Source organism: Schistocerca cancellata, chromosome 3 (assembly GCF_023864275.1).
Source record: "Schistocerca cancellata isolate TAMUIC-IGC-003103 chromosome 3, iqSchCanc2.1, whole genome shotgun sequence".
NCBI lineage: Eukaryota > Metazoa > Arthropoda > Insecta > Orthoptera > Acrididae > Schistocerca > Schistocerca cancellata.
This window is the reverse complement of record NC_064628.1, coordinates 82,213,149-82,229,133: the sequence shown is the minus strand read 5'-3', so window position 1 is coordinate 82,229,133 and position 15,985 is coordinate 82,213,149. Positions and strand designations below refer to the sequence as shown.

Genomic DNA, 15,985 nt, shown 5'->3' with positions numbered 1-15,985 from the left:
ACTAAAATAGAGGGTAGGTCAGTGGATTCCGTGGTGGTATTCTGAGTGTTGCCCAATACATTTCTTGATGGGGTCAGTTCTTGTGCCTCTAATACTGTCTGCTGTTGCAACTTATAGCTTAGAATAAACACCCACCATGGGCAGTTTTCTCAAAGATGCCTCGACTCATTACATAAATTACATATGGAAGTTTGTCCAACATAACACTAAGGATTTAAAAGTCATGGGATACCTCCTAATATCATGTCGGACCTCCTTTTGATTGGTGTGGTACAGCAGCTTGACTTGGCATGGACTCAACAAGTTGCTGGAAGTCCCCTGCAGAAATTCCAAGCCATGCTGTCTCTGTAGGCATCCATAATTTCAAAGGTGTCGCCAGTGCAGAATTTTGTCCATGAACTGACGTCTCGATTATGTCCCACAAATGTTCATTCATGTCGGTCGATCTGGATGGCCAGATCATTTGCTCAGATTGGCCAGAATATTCTCCAAACCAGTCGTGAACAGTTGTGGCCTGGTGGCATGGCACATTGCTGTCCATCAAAATTCCATCACTGTTTGTGAACATGAAGTCCATGAATGGCTGAAAATGATCTCCAAGTAGCCAAACATAACCATGACCCAGTCCATTACATGCAAACACAGCCCACACCATTATGGAGCCACCATCAGCTTGCACAGTACCTTGTTGACAACCTGGGTCCATGGCTTCATGGCGTCTGCGCCACACTTGAACCCTGATCAACTGAAATTGGGGGTCATCTCAACAGGCCACAGTTATTCCAGTCGTATAGAATCCAAGCAATATGGTTTCAAGCCCAGGAGAGGCGCTGCTGTTAGCAAAGGCTCTCTCATTGGTCATAGGCTGCCATAGCCCATTAACACAAAATTTCAATGCCCTGACCTAACAGATGAATTCATCATACATCCCACATTGATTACTGTGATTATTTCATGCAGTGTTGCTTTTCTGTTAAATACTGACAATTATACGCGAACACTACCACTCTCGGTTGTTAAGTGAAGACAGTCAGCCACTGTGTTGTCCGTGGTGAGAGGTAATGCCTGAAAATTGGTATTCTCAGCACACTCTTAACACTGTGGATCTCAGAATATTGAATTCCCTAACGATATCTGAAATGGAATGGCCTGTGCATCTAGATCCAACTACTATTCCACATTCAAAGTATGTCAATTCCTGTCGTGTGGCCGTAATCATGTCACAAACATTTCCATATGAATCACCTGGGTACAAATAACAGCTCTGCCAATTCAGTTCCCTTTTATACCTTTTGTACATGATACAACTACCATCTGTATATGCGACTGACTCACGACTTTTGTCACTTCAGTGTACATGTGTCTTGCAACTGCCTACAAGAATCTGGGATGGGATATTGGACAAAGCAAACTTTCATACAGATCTAATCGCATTATGGCACCAAATCTTGCATGCATTGGACCAGTTTTGATACTTTTTAGCTGCCTGAATTTTGAATAAATCTGTAGAAAGTTGTTGTTGTCTAGCTCTCAGGGAAGATTTAGCACCCTGAAAGTTTTCAGTTCACTGTTAGTGTCACTTGTTTCTACAGTACTGACAGAATCATCAAGATAACAGAATTTAATTCTGCCCTGCAGTTTCAGTAATATTCTGTCTAGCATAACAGAACTATGAAATTTAACAAAAACACATTATTTCTTATTACCCATTTGAATGAACTCAGTATTATCACCAGAAACACCCAAATTTTTATTGAATTGCCAACACTGTATGTTGCATATGACTTCTAGTCTTGTCGAAGGCCTTTCTCAAACTACCTTCCCTGATTGAACCCATGGGCTTGACGTATGGGTACAAAGCAGAACCTCCATTTCATGAATGATACATGAGGGGGAAGATCAAGAAGTATTACTACTTACAGGTTTGTTGGCTTCACACAGAACGTGATATACATGTACGTAACTCTTGTTTATGTTATTAGTTAGCTACACCACAAATTGCCACACAGCATGACTACACAGCTGCATCTGCTACCCGGATGGCTCTCCCAGCACTATAATAACTTCTACAAATCATCTACCTAAACATTCTAAGTTCAGCACTTTCTACATATGAGCTCATGTGTTTTTGTCAGAAGACATGATAATGTTGTTTTCCTTTCATTGCAAAGAGCAGAGTTGGAGGGGGTGGGGGAGAGAGGGTGGTGGAGGAAGTTTGATGAAATAGAGAATACTCAAAAAAGACTTCGGTTGGATTAGAGCCATCTGCACAATTGAGCTGAATTGTGAGATACTTTTCCTTATGACACTAGTTAACCATAACATGTGGAACTGTCCTGCTGCAGTTCCTTGCCACAAACCATATGTTTCACAATATACCATCTTACACATGACTGATTGATCACCTGAGCCAAGTTCTCTAGCGTAGGAGAAAATTCCATACGTAACAGCCTTCTACGTATTCAGATATCCGCATCAGCCCCCCCCCCCCCCCCTCCCCAAAAAAAACTTAAGTTGTTTTGTCACGTGTGCATATACAGGGTATCCCAGCTATCTTGTCCACCCAAAATATCTCTGGAACAATAACTCTTTGCCTTTACAAATGTCTGCTGGTGTCTGTGTATGTGAGGATGGATATGTGTGTGTGTGTGTGTGAGTGTATACCTGTCCTTCTTTCCCCCTAAGGTAAGTCTTTCCACTCCCGGGATTGGAATGACTCCTTACCCTCTCCCTTAAAACCCAAATCCTTTCGTCTTTTCCTCTCCTTCCCTCTTTCCTGATGAGGCAACCATTGGTTGCGAAAGCTAGAATTTTGTGTGTGTGTTTGTGTTTGTTTGTGTGTCTATCGACCTGCCAGCGCTTTTGTTTGGTAAGTCTAATCATCTTCCTTTTTAGATATATTTTTCCCACGTGGAATGTTTCCCTCTATTATACACTCCTGGAAATTGAAATAAGAACACCGTGAATTCATTGTCCCAGGAAGGGGAAACTTTATTGACACATTCCTGGGGTCAGATACATCACATGATCACACTGACAGAACCACAGGCACATAGACACAGGCAACAGAGCATGCACAATGTTGGCACGAGTACAGTGTATATCCACCTTTCGCAGCAATGCAGGCTGCTATTCTCCCATGGAGACGATCGTAGAGATGCTGGATGTAGTCCTGTGGAACGGCTTGCCATGCCATTTCCACCTGGTGCCTCAGTTAGACCAGCGTTCGTGCTGGACGTGCAGACCGCGTGAGACGACACTTCATCCAGTCCCAAACATGCTCAATGGGGGACAGATCCAGAGATCTTGCTGGCCAGGGTAGTTGACGTACACCTTCTAGAGCACGTTGGGTGGCACGGGATACATGCGGACGTGCATTGTCCTGTTGGAACAGCACGTTCCCTTGCCGGTCTAGGAATGGTAGAACGATGGGTTCGATGACGGTTTGGATGTACCGTGCACTATTCAGTGTCCCCTCGATGATCACCAGTGGTGTACGGCCAGTGTAGGAGATCGCTCCCCACACCATGATGCCGGGTGTTGGCCCTGTGTGCCTCGGTCGTATGCAGTCCTGATTGTGGCGCTCACCTGCACGGCGCCAAACACGCATACGACCATCATTGGCACCAAGGCAGAAGCGACTCTCATCGCTGAAGACGACACGTCTCCATTCGTCCTTCCATTCACGCCTGTCGCGACACCACTGGAAGCGGGCTGCACGATGTTGGGGCGTGAGCGGAAGACGGCCTAACGGTGTGTGGGACCGTAGCCCAGCTTCATGGAGATGGTTGTGAATGGTCCTCGCCGATACCCCAGGAGCAACAGTGTCCCTAATTTGCTGGGAAGTGGCGGTGCGGTCCCCTATGGCACTGCGTAGGATCCTACTGTCTTGGCGTGCATATATATATATTTATAGTTATATATATAGTTATATATATAGTTATATATATAGTTATAATAGAAGGAAACATTCCACGAAGGAAAAATATACCTAAAAACAAAGGTGATGTGACTTACCAAATGAAAGTGCTGGCAGGTCGACAGACACACAAACGAACACAAACATACACACAAAATCCTAGCTTTCGTAACCAACGGTTGCCTCATCAGGAAAGAGGGAAGGAGAGGGAAAGACTAAAGGATTTGGGTTTTAAGGGAGAGGGTAAGGAGTCATCCCAATCCCGGGAGCGGAAAGACTTACCTTAGGGGGAAAAAAAAGGTAAGTCTCTCCGCTCCCGGGACTGGAACGACTCCCCATCCTCTCCCCCAAAACCCAAATCCCCCCGTCCCTCCCTCCCCCCCCCCTCCCCCCCGACGAGGCAACCGTTGGTCGCGAAAGCCAGAATCCCGCGTGTATGTTTGTGTGTCTATCGACGTGCCAGCGCCCCCGTCCGGCAAGTCAAATCATCTTTGTTTTTATATATATACCTAAAAACAAATATGATGTGACCCACCAAACGAAAGCGCTGGCAGGTCGACAGACACACAAACGAACACAAACATACACACAAAATCCAAGCTCTCGCAACAAACTGCCGCCCCATCAGGAAAGAGGGAAGGAGAGGGAAAGACGAAAGGATGTGGGTCCCAAGGGAGAGGGCAAGGAGTCACATATTATATGTGTGGATGGATATGTGTGTGTGTGCGAGTGTGTACCCGTCCTTTTTTCCCCCTAAGGTAAGTCTTTCCGCTCCCAGGACTGGAATGACTCCTTACCCTCTCCCTTAAAACCCACATCCTTTCGTCTTTCCCTCTCCTTCCCTCTTTCCTGATGAGGCAACAGTTTGTTGCGAAAGCTTGAATTTTGTGTGTATGTTTGTGTTCGTTTGTGTGTCTGTCGACCTGCCAGCCCTTTCATTTGGTAAGTCACATCATCTTTGTTTATATATATATATATATATGTGTGTGTGTGTGTGTGTGTGTGTGTGTGTGTGTGTGTGTGTGTTTGCACACAGTTATGGTTGTTATAAAAAAGAAACACTGCAGCAACCACACTGACATCTCCCCTTCTGCTCTCTCCATTTTCACATATTGCAGGATTATGAGCCTGATGAAATAAATTGACATTTGATTCGAGGAAGCCCTCTCTTCACTGTATCTTATTGTTTTCATGTATACCATTCATTGGAACATCAAAATAGTACAATAAATATCTTTTGTCCACTCTGTTCTTTTTACAAACTCATATTGACTAATTAGGTGAACTTTACTAATTTTTTAGATTATTTAGGGAGACAAAGTTTGTTTTGAAAGTTTCACAACTTTCATCATCCAGTTGATGAAGATCCTAAAGCCAGAATTTCCAACTTTTGTCTTGCTGAGCAGCCACATAAATGGATGAACTCCTAGTCTGTTTGCTAAAAATTTTGAGTGAATGAAGACAGAAATGACCTCTCTTTTAATGATAATTTCAACCTGCCAATCATTATTCTACTGCTATGAAATTTTTCATGACAGAGTTCTTGGATAAAAACTTGTCATTCAGCTTGCTGGATCAAATCCAGATACAACCCAAGCTACATCTGATTGTTGTTTCAAAACAGTTATACTGAAGATGTCATCAAAAGCTTGGTATTTTATCCAGATATGATGCAGCAAGTTAACTGTTAACTTATTATCCATAGAAATTCCACATTGCATTAAAAAATCGTTGATGATATTATTTCTACTTTATTTCAGGATGAAAACGTCCGCAACTCATTTGCTGTCTTCGACGACCTCTGGTGAAACCTGGAACTGGCTTCTAAACTCAGAACATTTCGAAAAGTTTCAAGATTGTGCATCTTGTGACAGGAAATATTGGTGTGAACACTGTGGAATTCTATGTGGAATTTTTTCCCAGAACCAGTGGTTTTATATTCTGCAGTTCTTATCGGCTCTGCAGTTCACATAAACATACCGAACAATAAACCAAGCTTCGTAGACACCCCAAGTCCACCTTGACATATCTTAAAGCTCGTCCTACACAGGCATCATTTATACTAAGGAAACTGATAAATTAAACTTTAGGAGTACAGTACAGTATTTGGAAGGATTTGCTGTCTCATTTCCCATCTTCAACTTCTCCCAGTAATAATGCTGTTGCTACACGCTATTCCTTTGGCCAGGTCATTCATGATGGCAAGTTTTGTATTTATTGTCAGAAAATGTGTACCCAACTAATGAATTTATTTGTCATCATTAATAACTGACCAAAATAAATATTCATGGCATTAGAAATTCACAATTTTTAATTGTCTTTGAATTTCAGATAAAATTGTTAATCGTATAGGCAAGGTTTCTGAAAGGTATGTCAGATCCTAAGTGTCTGCAGAAATTTATTCAGGGTGTGGGGCAAGACTTCAAAATTGCTAGATATAAATTATGTAAGAATCACTGAAGCCTTAGTATATTGTCACACTGTGATAACAGGAAATCACCTGTAGAATTATGTGAGAATTCTATACTGAATAAACACACTGTAGTCCAGATTCCAGGGGGTTGGAGTAAGTACCCTCTCTTGACCCCCCTCCCTCGTGGACACCTATGTTTACATCCCTACTTAAGCACATAAGGATTTATTGTCATAACAACCCAATGTTAAGTTATTGCTGTGAACTAACATTTACGTATCTATACAATTAAGATTATCAAACATCAAGTTCATATTTAGAGAAGAGGGGCCAAGTGTTTAGTCACTGTTTCATGAAGTAGCCTATCTATGCCAACATACTAAGTGACAGTAAGTCCTTCCAGACCCTCACACTGAGAAGAACATAAACATGATCAATAACAAATCTATCATTGTGCAAAAATAACTTGTTCTCTTCTATTAACAGACTGATAATTACAAAGCTCTCTCCATTAAACTCTTTACACACTTCACGAGTCTTTCTTTTTATATCGTCCCTGATATATGTGGGTCCAAATCAATTTTGAAAATATGTGCATTCTTATATCTCTCTTTCCAGACATCCAAGACTCACTTTGAAATTTTAATGAAGGAAGCTCACATTCGAGCTGCTAAACTCAATGTTTTTTCCCAAATAGCTGGCCTAGGACCAGAAGTGTCTATGGCAAGGAATACTGCTGCAAAAATCAGACATAATTTTCAAAAAAAAAAAAAAATACAGCACACTAAAACTACTTGAAGGTGCCTACAAAATGTTTTTAAGCAATCAGAATTTAGATGGACAATGTTACTTAAGAATATATGCTATTTTTTATTTTTCTGTGCGTATGTTCTACAACACTACTCAAAAACATTCTCGGTTCTTCCAGAGAACTAAATGATATTTAGCTTCTTCTGCTTGTTATTTTGAAATTACTGTCAAAACAGGCTTTTGAGAAACAAATCCAGACTCAGATTTTTTGCACAACTAAATATGACTATAGGTACCATGAACTGCACATAGGCCTATTTTGAAAATAAAAGGTAGCCCAACAATTCTGGATGTGTACAATTTCTAATCAGTTTTTCTTAACAGACATTTTTTATATTCTTGATGTTAGCATATTGTCATAGAAAGTGTTTACGTATTCAAAAATATAATGTTCAGCTCTATGAATACTGGCTTCATGGCAAAATTTCATACATTGGTTGATATCTACACTACGCACTGGTCATTGTACAGTATTTTGATAAGCAGCATGATGGATATTGTTTTTGGCATTCTAAACTGAACATAGTCCATATTTCTGGCATTATAAGTCTGGAAACTCCACTCACGATCTATTAGAGAGAATACAGAAGAGATGTGTGACTGGGAGAAAAAGTTAGTTGCATTGCTTCTTTTTCTTAATAGTTGTTCATGAGACACACTGACAGTGATATGTGCTTATCTGAAGTTACTAGAATTTTCTGATTTTAAGTGTTACCACAAATTTGACGGCAAATTGGTCAGGCTTTCCCATGGATCAAATGCTGAAAAAGTCTTTCACGAAACAGTATTGTGGAAATTCATTGTGCCAACAACAATTGTTTCTATATTTGATGGGATATTAAGCTGCTTGTTATCATGTCACAGGACATGGTTTGATATAGTCTGTATGAATATAAAGGAATGACACACCTAGAAATAAAAATTTATATTGGTGTTTGGTGAACTAGTTGACGTAGAAATGAGTGTGTTTGTGAAAAATATTTCATAATTGTTAAATGTTTCGCATTTATCTCTAAAAATCTTTTACCTTTTCAAACTGTATCTTTTAGCCACACCCTTATGAGTTTCCTGTATCTGTGAATATGTTACCCCAGTAATAAAAAATGGTATGGAACCATTGGAAATGGGATTGATGGGTACACACCTGAATTAAATATGACCAATGAAAATGAAATGTAATGTCATTTTAAAAATTTACTGTTGTTGGATTTTTAAAAGAAATTGAAGTTCATATACTTTTGTATCCCAGTAGTATACATAATAACCATGTCTGCAGCCTTCATATTGTTTTGAATAAATCAATAAATAAAAAAGATCATATATTTATATACTACCTCCTTACACCTGTAAATGGCCTTTCACCACTCTATGACACTTTAATTTTATCCATAAAATGTGACTAATACAAACTGTACCTAATGTAAATACTGTTGCCATAAATGTGTGATAATTTTGCCATCAACAGGCTTTTTACCTAAAGTACTGACTTAATGTCCAGTTAAATAAACATATGTTATGATAGACTGTGTACATAAATCAAACAGTGTATCCTGATATTTGTAACAAAGTATGTGGAGTGCATATTTTGTAAAACGAGTGCTCTTGATTTGTTTTGTAAATTATTATAATTGAAATATATTTTAAAAGTATTGTATCAACACTCATTAATAAAACAAGCATTTAAACAGTAGTAATTTTATTAAACTCATGCAAAATTAGAGGAAAAGATCAGACTCAAGAATGCATTACAGGTGCTGGATGATGCAAGTTACAACATAGAGATACATCTAAAAGATTGTCTGCTGAAAGTTACGGAATTGAATGGAAGACTGTAGTTCCCATAAAGCACAATAAAACACTAAATACACAATACTAGGCTTGACCTGACAGGGATTCATAAATGAGTAGAAAACTGTACTAGATTAAGAACTATTAATCATCATCATCATCATCATCATCATCATCATCATCATTTAAGACCGATTATGCCTTTCAGCATTCAGTCTGGAGCATAGCCCCCCTTATACAGTTCCTCCATGATCCCCTATTCAGTGCTAACATTGGTGCCTCTTCTGATGCTATACCTATTACTTCAAAATCATTCTTAACCGAATCCAGGTACCTTCTCCTCGGTCTGCCCCGACTCCTCCTACCCTCTACTGCTGAATCCATGAGTCTCTTGGGTAACCTTGCTTCTCCCATGGGTGTAACATGACCCCACCATCTAAGCCTGTTCACCCTGACTGCTACATCTATAGAGTTCATTCCCAGTTTTTCTTTGATTTCCTCATTGTGGACACCCTCCTGCCATTGTTCCCATCTACTAGTACCTGCAATCATCCTAGCTACTTTCACATCCGTAATCTTAACCTTGTTGATAAGGTAACCTGAATCCACCCAGCTTTCACTCCCATACAACAAAGTTGGTGGAAAGATTGAACGGTGCACAGATAACTTTGTCTTGGTACTGACTTCCTTCTTGGAGAAGAGAGTAGATCATAGCTGAGCGCTCACTGCATTAGCTTTGCCACACCTCGCTTCCAGTTCTTTCACTATGTTGCCATCCTGTCAGAATATGCATCCCAAGTACTTGAAACCGTCCACCTGTTCTAACTTTGTTCCTCCTATTTGGCACTCAATCCGTTTATATTTCTTTCCCACTGACATTACTTTCGTTTTGGAGATGCTAATCTTCATACCATAGTCCTTACATTTCTGATCTAGCTCTGAAATATTACTTTGCAAACTTTCAATCGAATCTGCCATCACAACTAAGTCATCCGCATATGCAAGACTGCTTATTTTGTGTTCACATATCTTAATCTCACCCAGCCAGTCTATTGTTTTCAACATATGATGCATAAATAAAATGAACAACAATGGAGACAGGTTGCAGCCTTGTCTTACCCCTGAAACTACTCTGAACCATGAACTCAATTTACCGTCAACTCCAACTGCTGCCTGACTATCCATGTAAAGACCTTTAATTGCTTGCAGAAGTTTGCCTCCTATTCCATAATCTTGTAAAACAGACAATAACTTCCTCCTAGGAACCCGGTCATATGCCTTTTCTAGATCTATAAAGCATAGATACAATTCCCTGTTCCACTCATAACACTTCTCCATTATTTGCCGTAAGCTAAAGATCTGGTCCTGACAACCTCTAAGAGGCCTAAACCCACACTGATTTTCATCCAATTGGTCCTCAACTAATACTCGCACTTTCCTTTCAACAATACCTGAGAAGATTTTATCCACAACGCTGATTAAAGAGATACCTCTGTAGTTGTTACAATCTTTTCTGTTTCCATGTTTAAAGATTGGTGTGATTACTGCTTTTGTCCAGTCTGATGGAACCTGTCCCGACTCCCAGGCCATTTCAATTATCCTGTGTAGCCATTTAAGACCTGACATTCCACTGTATTTGATGAGTTCCGACTTAATTTCATCCACCCCAGCCACTTTATTGCACTGCAATCTATTGACCATTTTTTCCACTTCCTCAAATGTGATCCTATTTCCATCATAATTCCTGGGATAGATTGAAAAGGGCTGTTTATCGACAATGTGACCCACCAACCACTCTGAGGGATCTATGCTGAATCGCCATTGAGGAGTGGTACAATCTGGATGAACAGTGCCTTGATCAACTTGTGGATAGTACGCCATGACAAATACAGGCATACATCAATGCAAGAGGACATGCCACTGTGCATTAGAGGTACCTGTGTGTACAGCAATCTGGACCACCAGCTCTCAAGGTCTTGCTGTATGGTGGTACAACACGCAATGTATGGTTTTCATGAGCAGTAAAAATGGTAGAAATAATATTTATGTTGATCTCTTTTCCAATTTTCTGTACAGGTTCCGGAACTCTAAGAACAGAGGTGATGCAAAACTTTTTTTGATGTGTGTATTTTCCAAGAGCACATAGCTAGAAACTGACACTGCAGTTAACAGCCTGTTATATGAATATAGCAAAATATGGTGAACACATGTTGTCTTATGAATTGAGCCTTATGTCATAGCCTCATGCTATGCACACTTGTTGTCTTTAAATACTCCATACCTCCAGCTCTCATCATGAGTTGATCATTGGGATCAATAGCATTCACAATAATGGCACTTAATTCCATGATTATAATACTGTAGTGAATCTGCATCCTAGAGCTCTAGCACAGTCTATGAACCAGCCAGCAGTGTACTTGAGATGATGGTCTACAGTGGGTAAACTTCATTTTGCTTGCTGCCACCCATGTACTGATGAAGAAACTGACTGTCTTCCAACAACACTATATTGCAGCATGCTACCAGCACTGAAGTTCAACACAGAAACAAACAACTGAGCCTCTTTGGGTCCACATTCCTGTTCAACACTCACGTGCCTCCGTGTGTCGAAACCTGCCAGAGATAGGGAGGAGATCAACCGATCACAAACTACCAACACCAGGCACTTAGTGGCTGGGTTAATGAGGATCACCATAGAATTTGGAGTGGGACTAAGGACACTCTAGCAAGCCAGCACAATATCACTTCACACTGGGCAAGGGTAGCCTCGCCTGTTGTGGCAGGGGCTGGTCTTCCTGAGAGGTCGGACAAGTGCATAGAGTGGGATTGCTTGTCATTTGGAGCTCCAATGTTAGGCAGGTGATGGAGCCCCTTAGGGATATGGCAGCTAAGGACGGGAAGAAAGCCAATGTGCACTCCATGCTTCATGTGCCTACCGAGGAGAGTCATCCAAGATGTGGAAAGGGTCCTTCTGGATGCCATGAAGGGTACATGGTGCAGCCAACTGCAGGAGGTGGCTCATGTCAGCACTAATGGATTGTGTCACTATGGACTGGAAGAGATTCTCTCTGGTTTCTGGCGGCTATCTGAGTTGGTGAACACTGCCAGTCTTGCTAGCAAGATGAAGGCAGTGCTCACCATCTGCAGCATCATCAACAGGACTGATTGTGGACCTTTGGTACAGAGCTGAGTGGACGGTCTGAATCAGAGGCTCAGACTGTTCTGTGACCATGTAGGCTGCAGATCCCATGACTTGCGCCATAGAGTGGTAGGGTTTCAGGTTCTGGTAAATAGGTCAGATGTCCACTACACACAGGAGGCAGCTACATGCGTGGCAGGGGCTGTGTAGCATGGACTGGACAGTTTATTAGGTCAGACAGTCTCGGAAAAGATAAAAAAGGGCTCCAGTCTCAAAGGGTACAGGCTAAAAAAATGACAAGAACTGACCCAAGCAACAGTAGGTATTGTAGTTGTTAATTCTCGTAGCTGCATTGGAAAAGTACCATAGCTTCAAGCGCTGGCGGAAAGCACTGAATGTGAAATCATCATAGGAACAGAAAGCTGGCAAAAACCGGAGATAAATTCTTCCAAAATGTTTACAGAGGCACAAACCATGTCCAGAAAGGATGGATTAAATAAAGTAGGTGGTGGTGTGTTTGTGTCTGTTGGTAATAGTTTATCTTGTAGTGAAGTTGAAATAGATAGTTCCTATGAATTACTATGGGTAAAGGTTATACTCAACAGCTGTACCAAAATAATAATTGGCTCCTTCTACCAACCCCCTGACTCAGATGATATAATAGCTGAACAGTTGAAAGAAAACTTGAATCTCATTACAAATAAGTACCGCACTCATACAGTTATAATTGGTGGAGACTTCAATCTACCTTCAATTAGTTGAGAAAATATATGTTCAAAGCCGGTGGTAGACAGAAAACATCTTCCAAAATTGTACTAAATGCTTTATCTGAGAATTATTTTGAACAATTAATTCAAGAGCCCACATAAATTGTAAATGGTTGTGAAAACACACTTGACCTCTTCGCCACAAATAATCTTGATCTAATAGAGAGCGCCATGATGGATACAGGGATTAGTGAACACAATGTCATTGTAGCAAGGCTCAAAACCATATCAACCAAAACCACTAAAAATAAATGCAAAATATATCTATTTAAAACAGCAGGTAAAAATTCGCTTGATGCTTTCCTAAGAGAAAGTCTCCATTCCTTCCAGGCTAATTATGTAAGTGTAGACCAGATACGGCTCAGACTCAAAGATATAGTATCAACAGCAATAGATAGATTCATATTCCATAAGTTAAGAAGAGATGGGATTGCTCCACCATGGTACACAAAACATGTCAAAACACTGTTGCAGAAGCAATGTAAAAAGCATGCCAAATTCAGAAGAACGCAAAATCCCCAAGTCCGGCTAAGTTTCATGGAAGCTTGAAATTTAGTGCAGACACCAATGCGAGATGCTTTTAATAGTTTCCACAATGAAACGTTGTCTCAAAATATGGTAGAAAACCCAAAGAGATTCTGATCGTATGTAAAGTACACAAGTGGCAAAAAACAGTCAAACTGCGCAACAGCGATGGAAATGTTACCAATGATGAAGTGGAGTTACTAAATACAGTTATCCATTATTCCTTCATGAAAGAAGACGAAGTAAATATTCCAGACTTTGAAACCAGAACAGCGTTAGTATGAGTGACATAAAAGTAGATATCTTGGGTGTTGCGAAACAACTCAGATCACTTTAGAAAGGCACGTCTTCTGGTCCAGATGATATACCAATCAGGTCCCTTTCAGAGCATGCAGACACAATAGCACCTTTCTTAGCAATCTTATATAACTGCTCACTTGATGAAAGATCTGTTCTTAAAGATTGGAAAGTAGCACAGGTCACACCAATATTCGAGAAAGGAAATAGGAGTAACCCATTGAATTACAGATCCATATCACTGACCTCAATTTGCAGTAGGATTTTGGAGCATATACTCTACTCTAACATTATGAATCACCTTGAAGAAAATGAATTATTGATACATAACTAACATGGATTCAGAAAATATTGTTCTTGTGCAACACAGCTAGCTCTTTATTCCCATGAAGTAATGAGTGTTGTCGACAAGGGATCTCAGATCGATTCCATATTCCTAGATTTACAGAAGGCTTTTGATACCATTCCTCACAATCAACTATTAATCAAATTGCGTGCATATGGAGTATTGTTTCAGTTGTGTGACTGGATTCTTGATTTCCTCTCAGAGAGATCACAGTTTGTAGTGGTAGATGGTAAATCATCGAGTAGAACAGAAGTGATATCTGGCATGCTGCAAGGTAGTATCATAGACCCTCTGCTGTTCCTTATTTACATAAATGATCTAGGTGATAATCTGAGCAGCCCCCTTAGATTTTTTGCACATGACACTGTAATTTACCATCTAGTACAATCATCAGACAATCAGTTCCAATTATAAAATGATTTAGAGAGAAAAAAGTGGCAATTACCACTAAACAACGAAAAGTGCATGATCATCCACATGGGTACTAAAAGAAATCCGATAAATTTTGGGTATACGATAAATCGCGCCAATCTAAGAGCTGTCAATTCGAGTAAATACCTAGGAATTATAATTACAAGCAACTTAAGTTGGAAATACCACATAGATAATATTGTGGGGAAGGCAAAAGGGGTGTGGGATCCCTACCAGGTAGCATTGACAGAGGACATCGAGAAAGTGCAAAGAAGGCCTGCTCATTTTGTGTTACCGTGCAATAGGGGTGTGAGTGTCACTGATATGATAAGTGAATTGCAGTGGCAGTCACTGAAACAAAGGTGGTTTTCTTTGCAGCGAGATCTATTTATGAAATTTCAGTCACCAACTGTCTCTTTCGAATGCAAAAATATTTTGTTGTCACCCACTTACGTAGGGAGAAATGATCATCAAATAAAATAAGAGAAATCAGAGCTCGAACGAAAAGATTTAGACGTTACTTTTCCCCACAGGCAATATGAGAGTGGAATGGTAGAGAAGTAGTATGAAAATGGTTCGATGAACCCTCTGTCAGGCACTTAAGTCTGAATTGCAGAGTAACCATGTAGATGTAGATGTAGAATGACTACCCCTACACACCAGCAACCCACAGCAGTGCCAGAGTTGCAAACTACTCCTGGGAATGCAACCGCTGAGCTGATTGTACAAATGACATCTAGAATCCAGCACACACCTGACTGACCAATAGCTGAGGCTGGTGTGAAAGAATGACAACTTGTAAACACTGGAAATAAACGACTCAACTCTAATAATGTGTTACTCATGTTGAAGATGCTCCACAGGTTCTATCCTGAGTTCACCCAGAGGTGTCTCCTCTTAGCCCCTCTGTAAACTGATGCCGGAAGTTGTTGTTGTTGTTGTGGTCTTCAGTCCCGAGACTGGTTTGATGCAGCTCTCCATGCTACTCTATCCTGTGCAAGCTTCTTCATCTCCCAGTACCTACTGCAACCTACATCCTTCTGAATCTGCTTAGTATGTTCATCTCTTGGTCTCCCCCTACGATTTTTACCCTCCACGCTGCCCTCCAATACTAAATTGGTGAGCCCTTGATGCCTCAGAACATGTCCTACCAACCAATCCCTTCTTCTAGTCAAGTTGTGCCACAAACTTCTCTTCTCCCCAATCCTATTCAATACTTCCTCATTAGTTATGTGATCTACCCATCTAATCTTCAGCATTCTTCTGTAGCACCACATTTCGAAAGCTTCTATTCTCTTCTTGTCCAAACTATTTACCGTCCATGTTTCACTTCCATACATGGCTACACTCCACACAAATACTTTCAGAAATGACTTCCTGACAGTTAAATCTATACTCGATGTTAACAAATTTCTCTTCTTCAGAAATGCTTTCCTTGCCATTGCCAGTCTACATTTTATATCCTCTCTACTTCGACCATCATCACTTATTTTGCTCCCCAAATAGCAAAACTCCTTTACTACTTTAAGTGTCTCATTTCCTAATCTAATTCCCTCAACATCATCCGACT

The 15,985-nt window shown here is 40.5% G+C and overlaps 1 protein-coding gene across 1 annotated transcript in view; it reads left to right on the top strand.

Annotated features, from left to right (window-relative positions):
* LOC126176128 (Kv channel-interacting protein 4-like) overlaps positions 1-6,280 on the top strand; it is a 158,915-nt gene extending 152,635 nt beyond the window's left edge. The window contains exon 6 of the mRNA XM_049923265.1: positions 5,680-6,280. Within this exon, the coding sequence (XP_049779222.1) occupies positions 5,680-5,727 (48 nt within the window). The 3' untranslated portion in view covers positions 5,728-6,280. The remainder of the gene's footprint in view (positions 1-5,679) is intronic.
* The last annotated feature ends 9,705 nt before the right edge of the window (positions 6,281-15,985 follow it).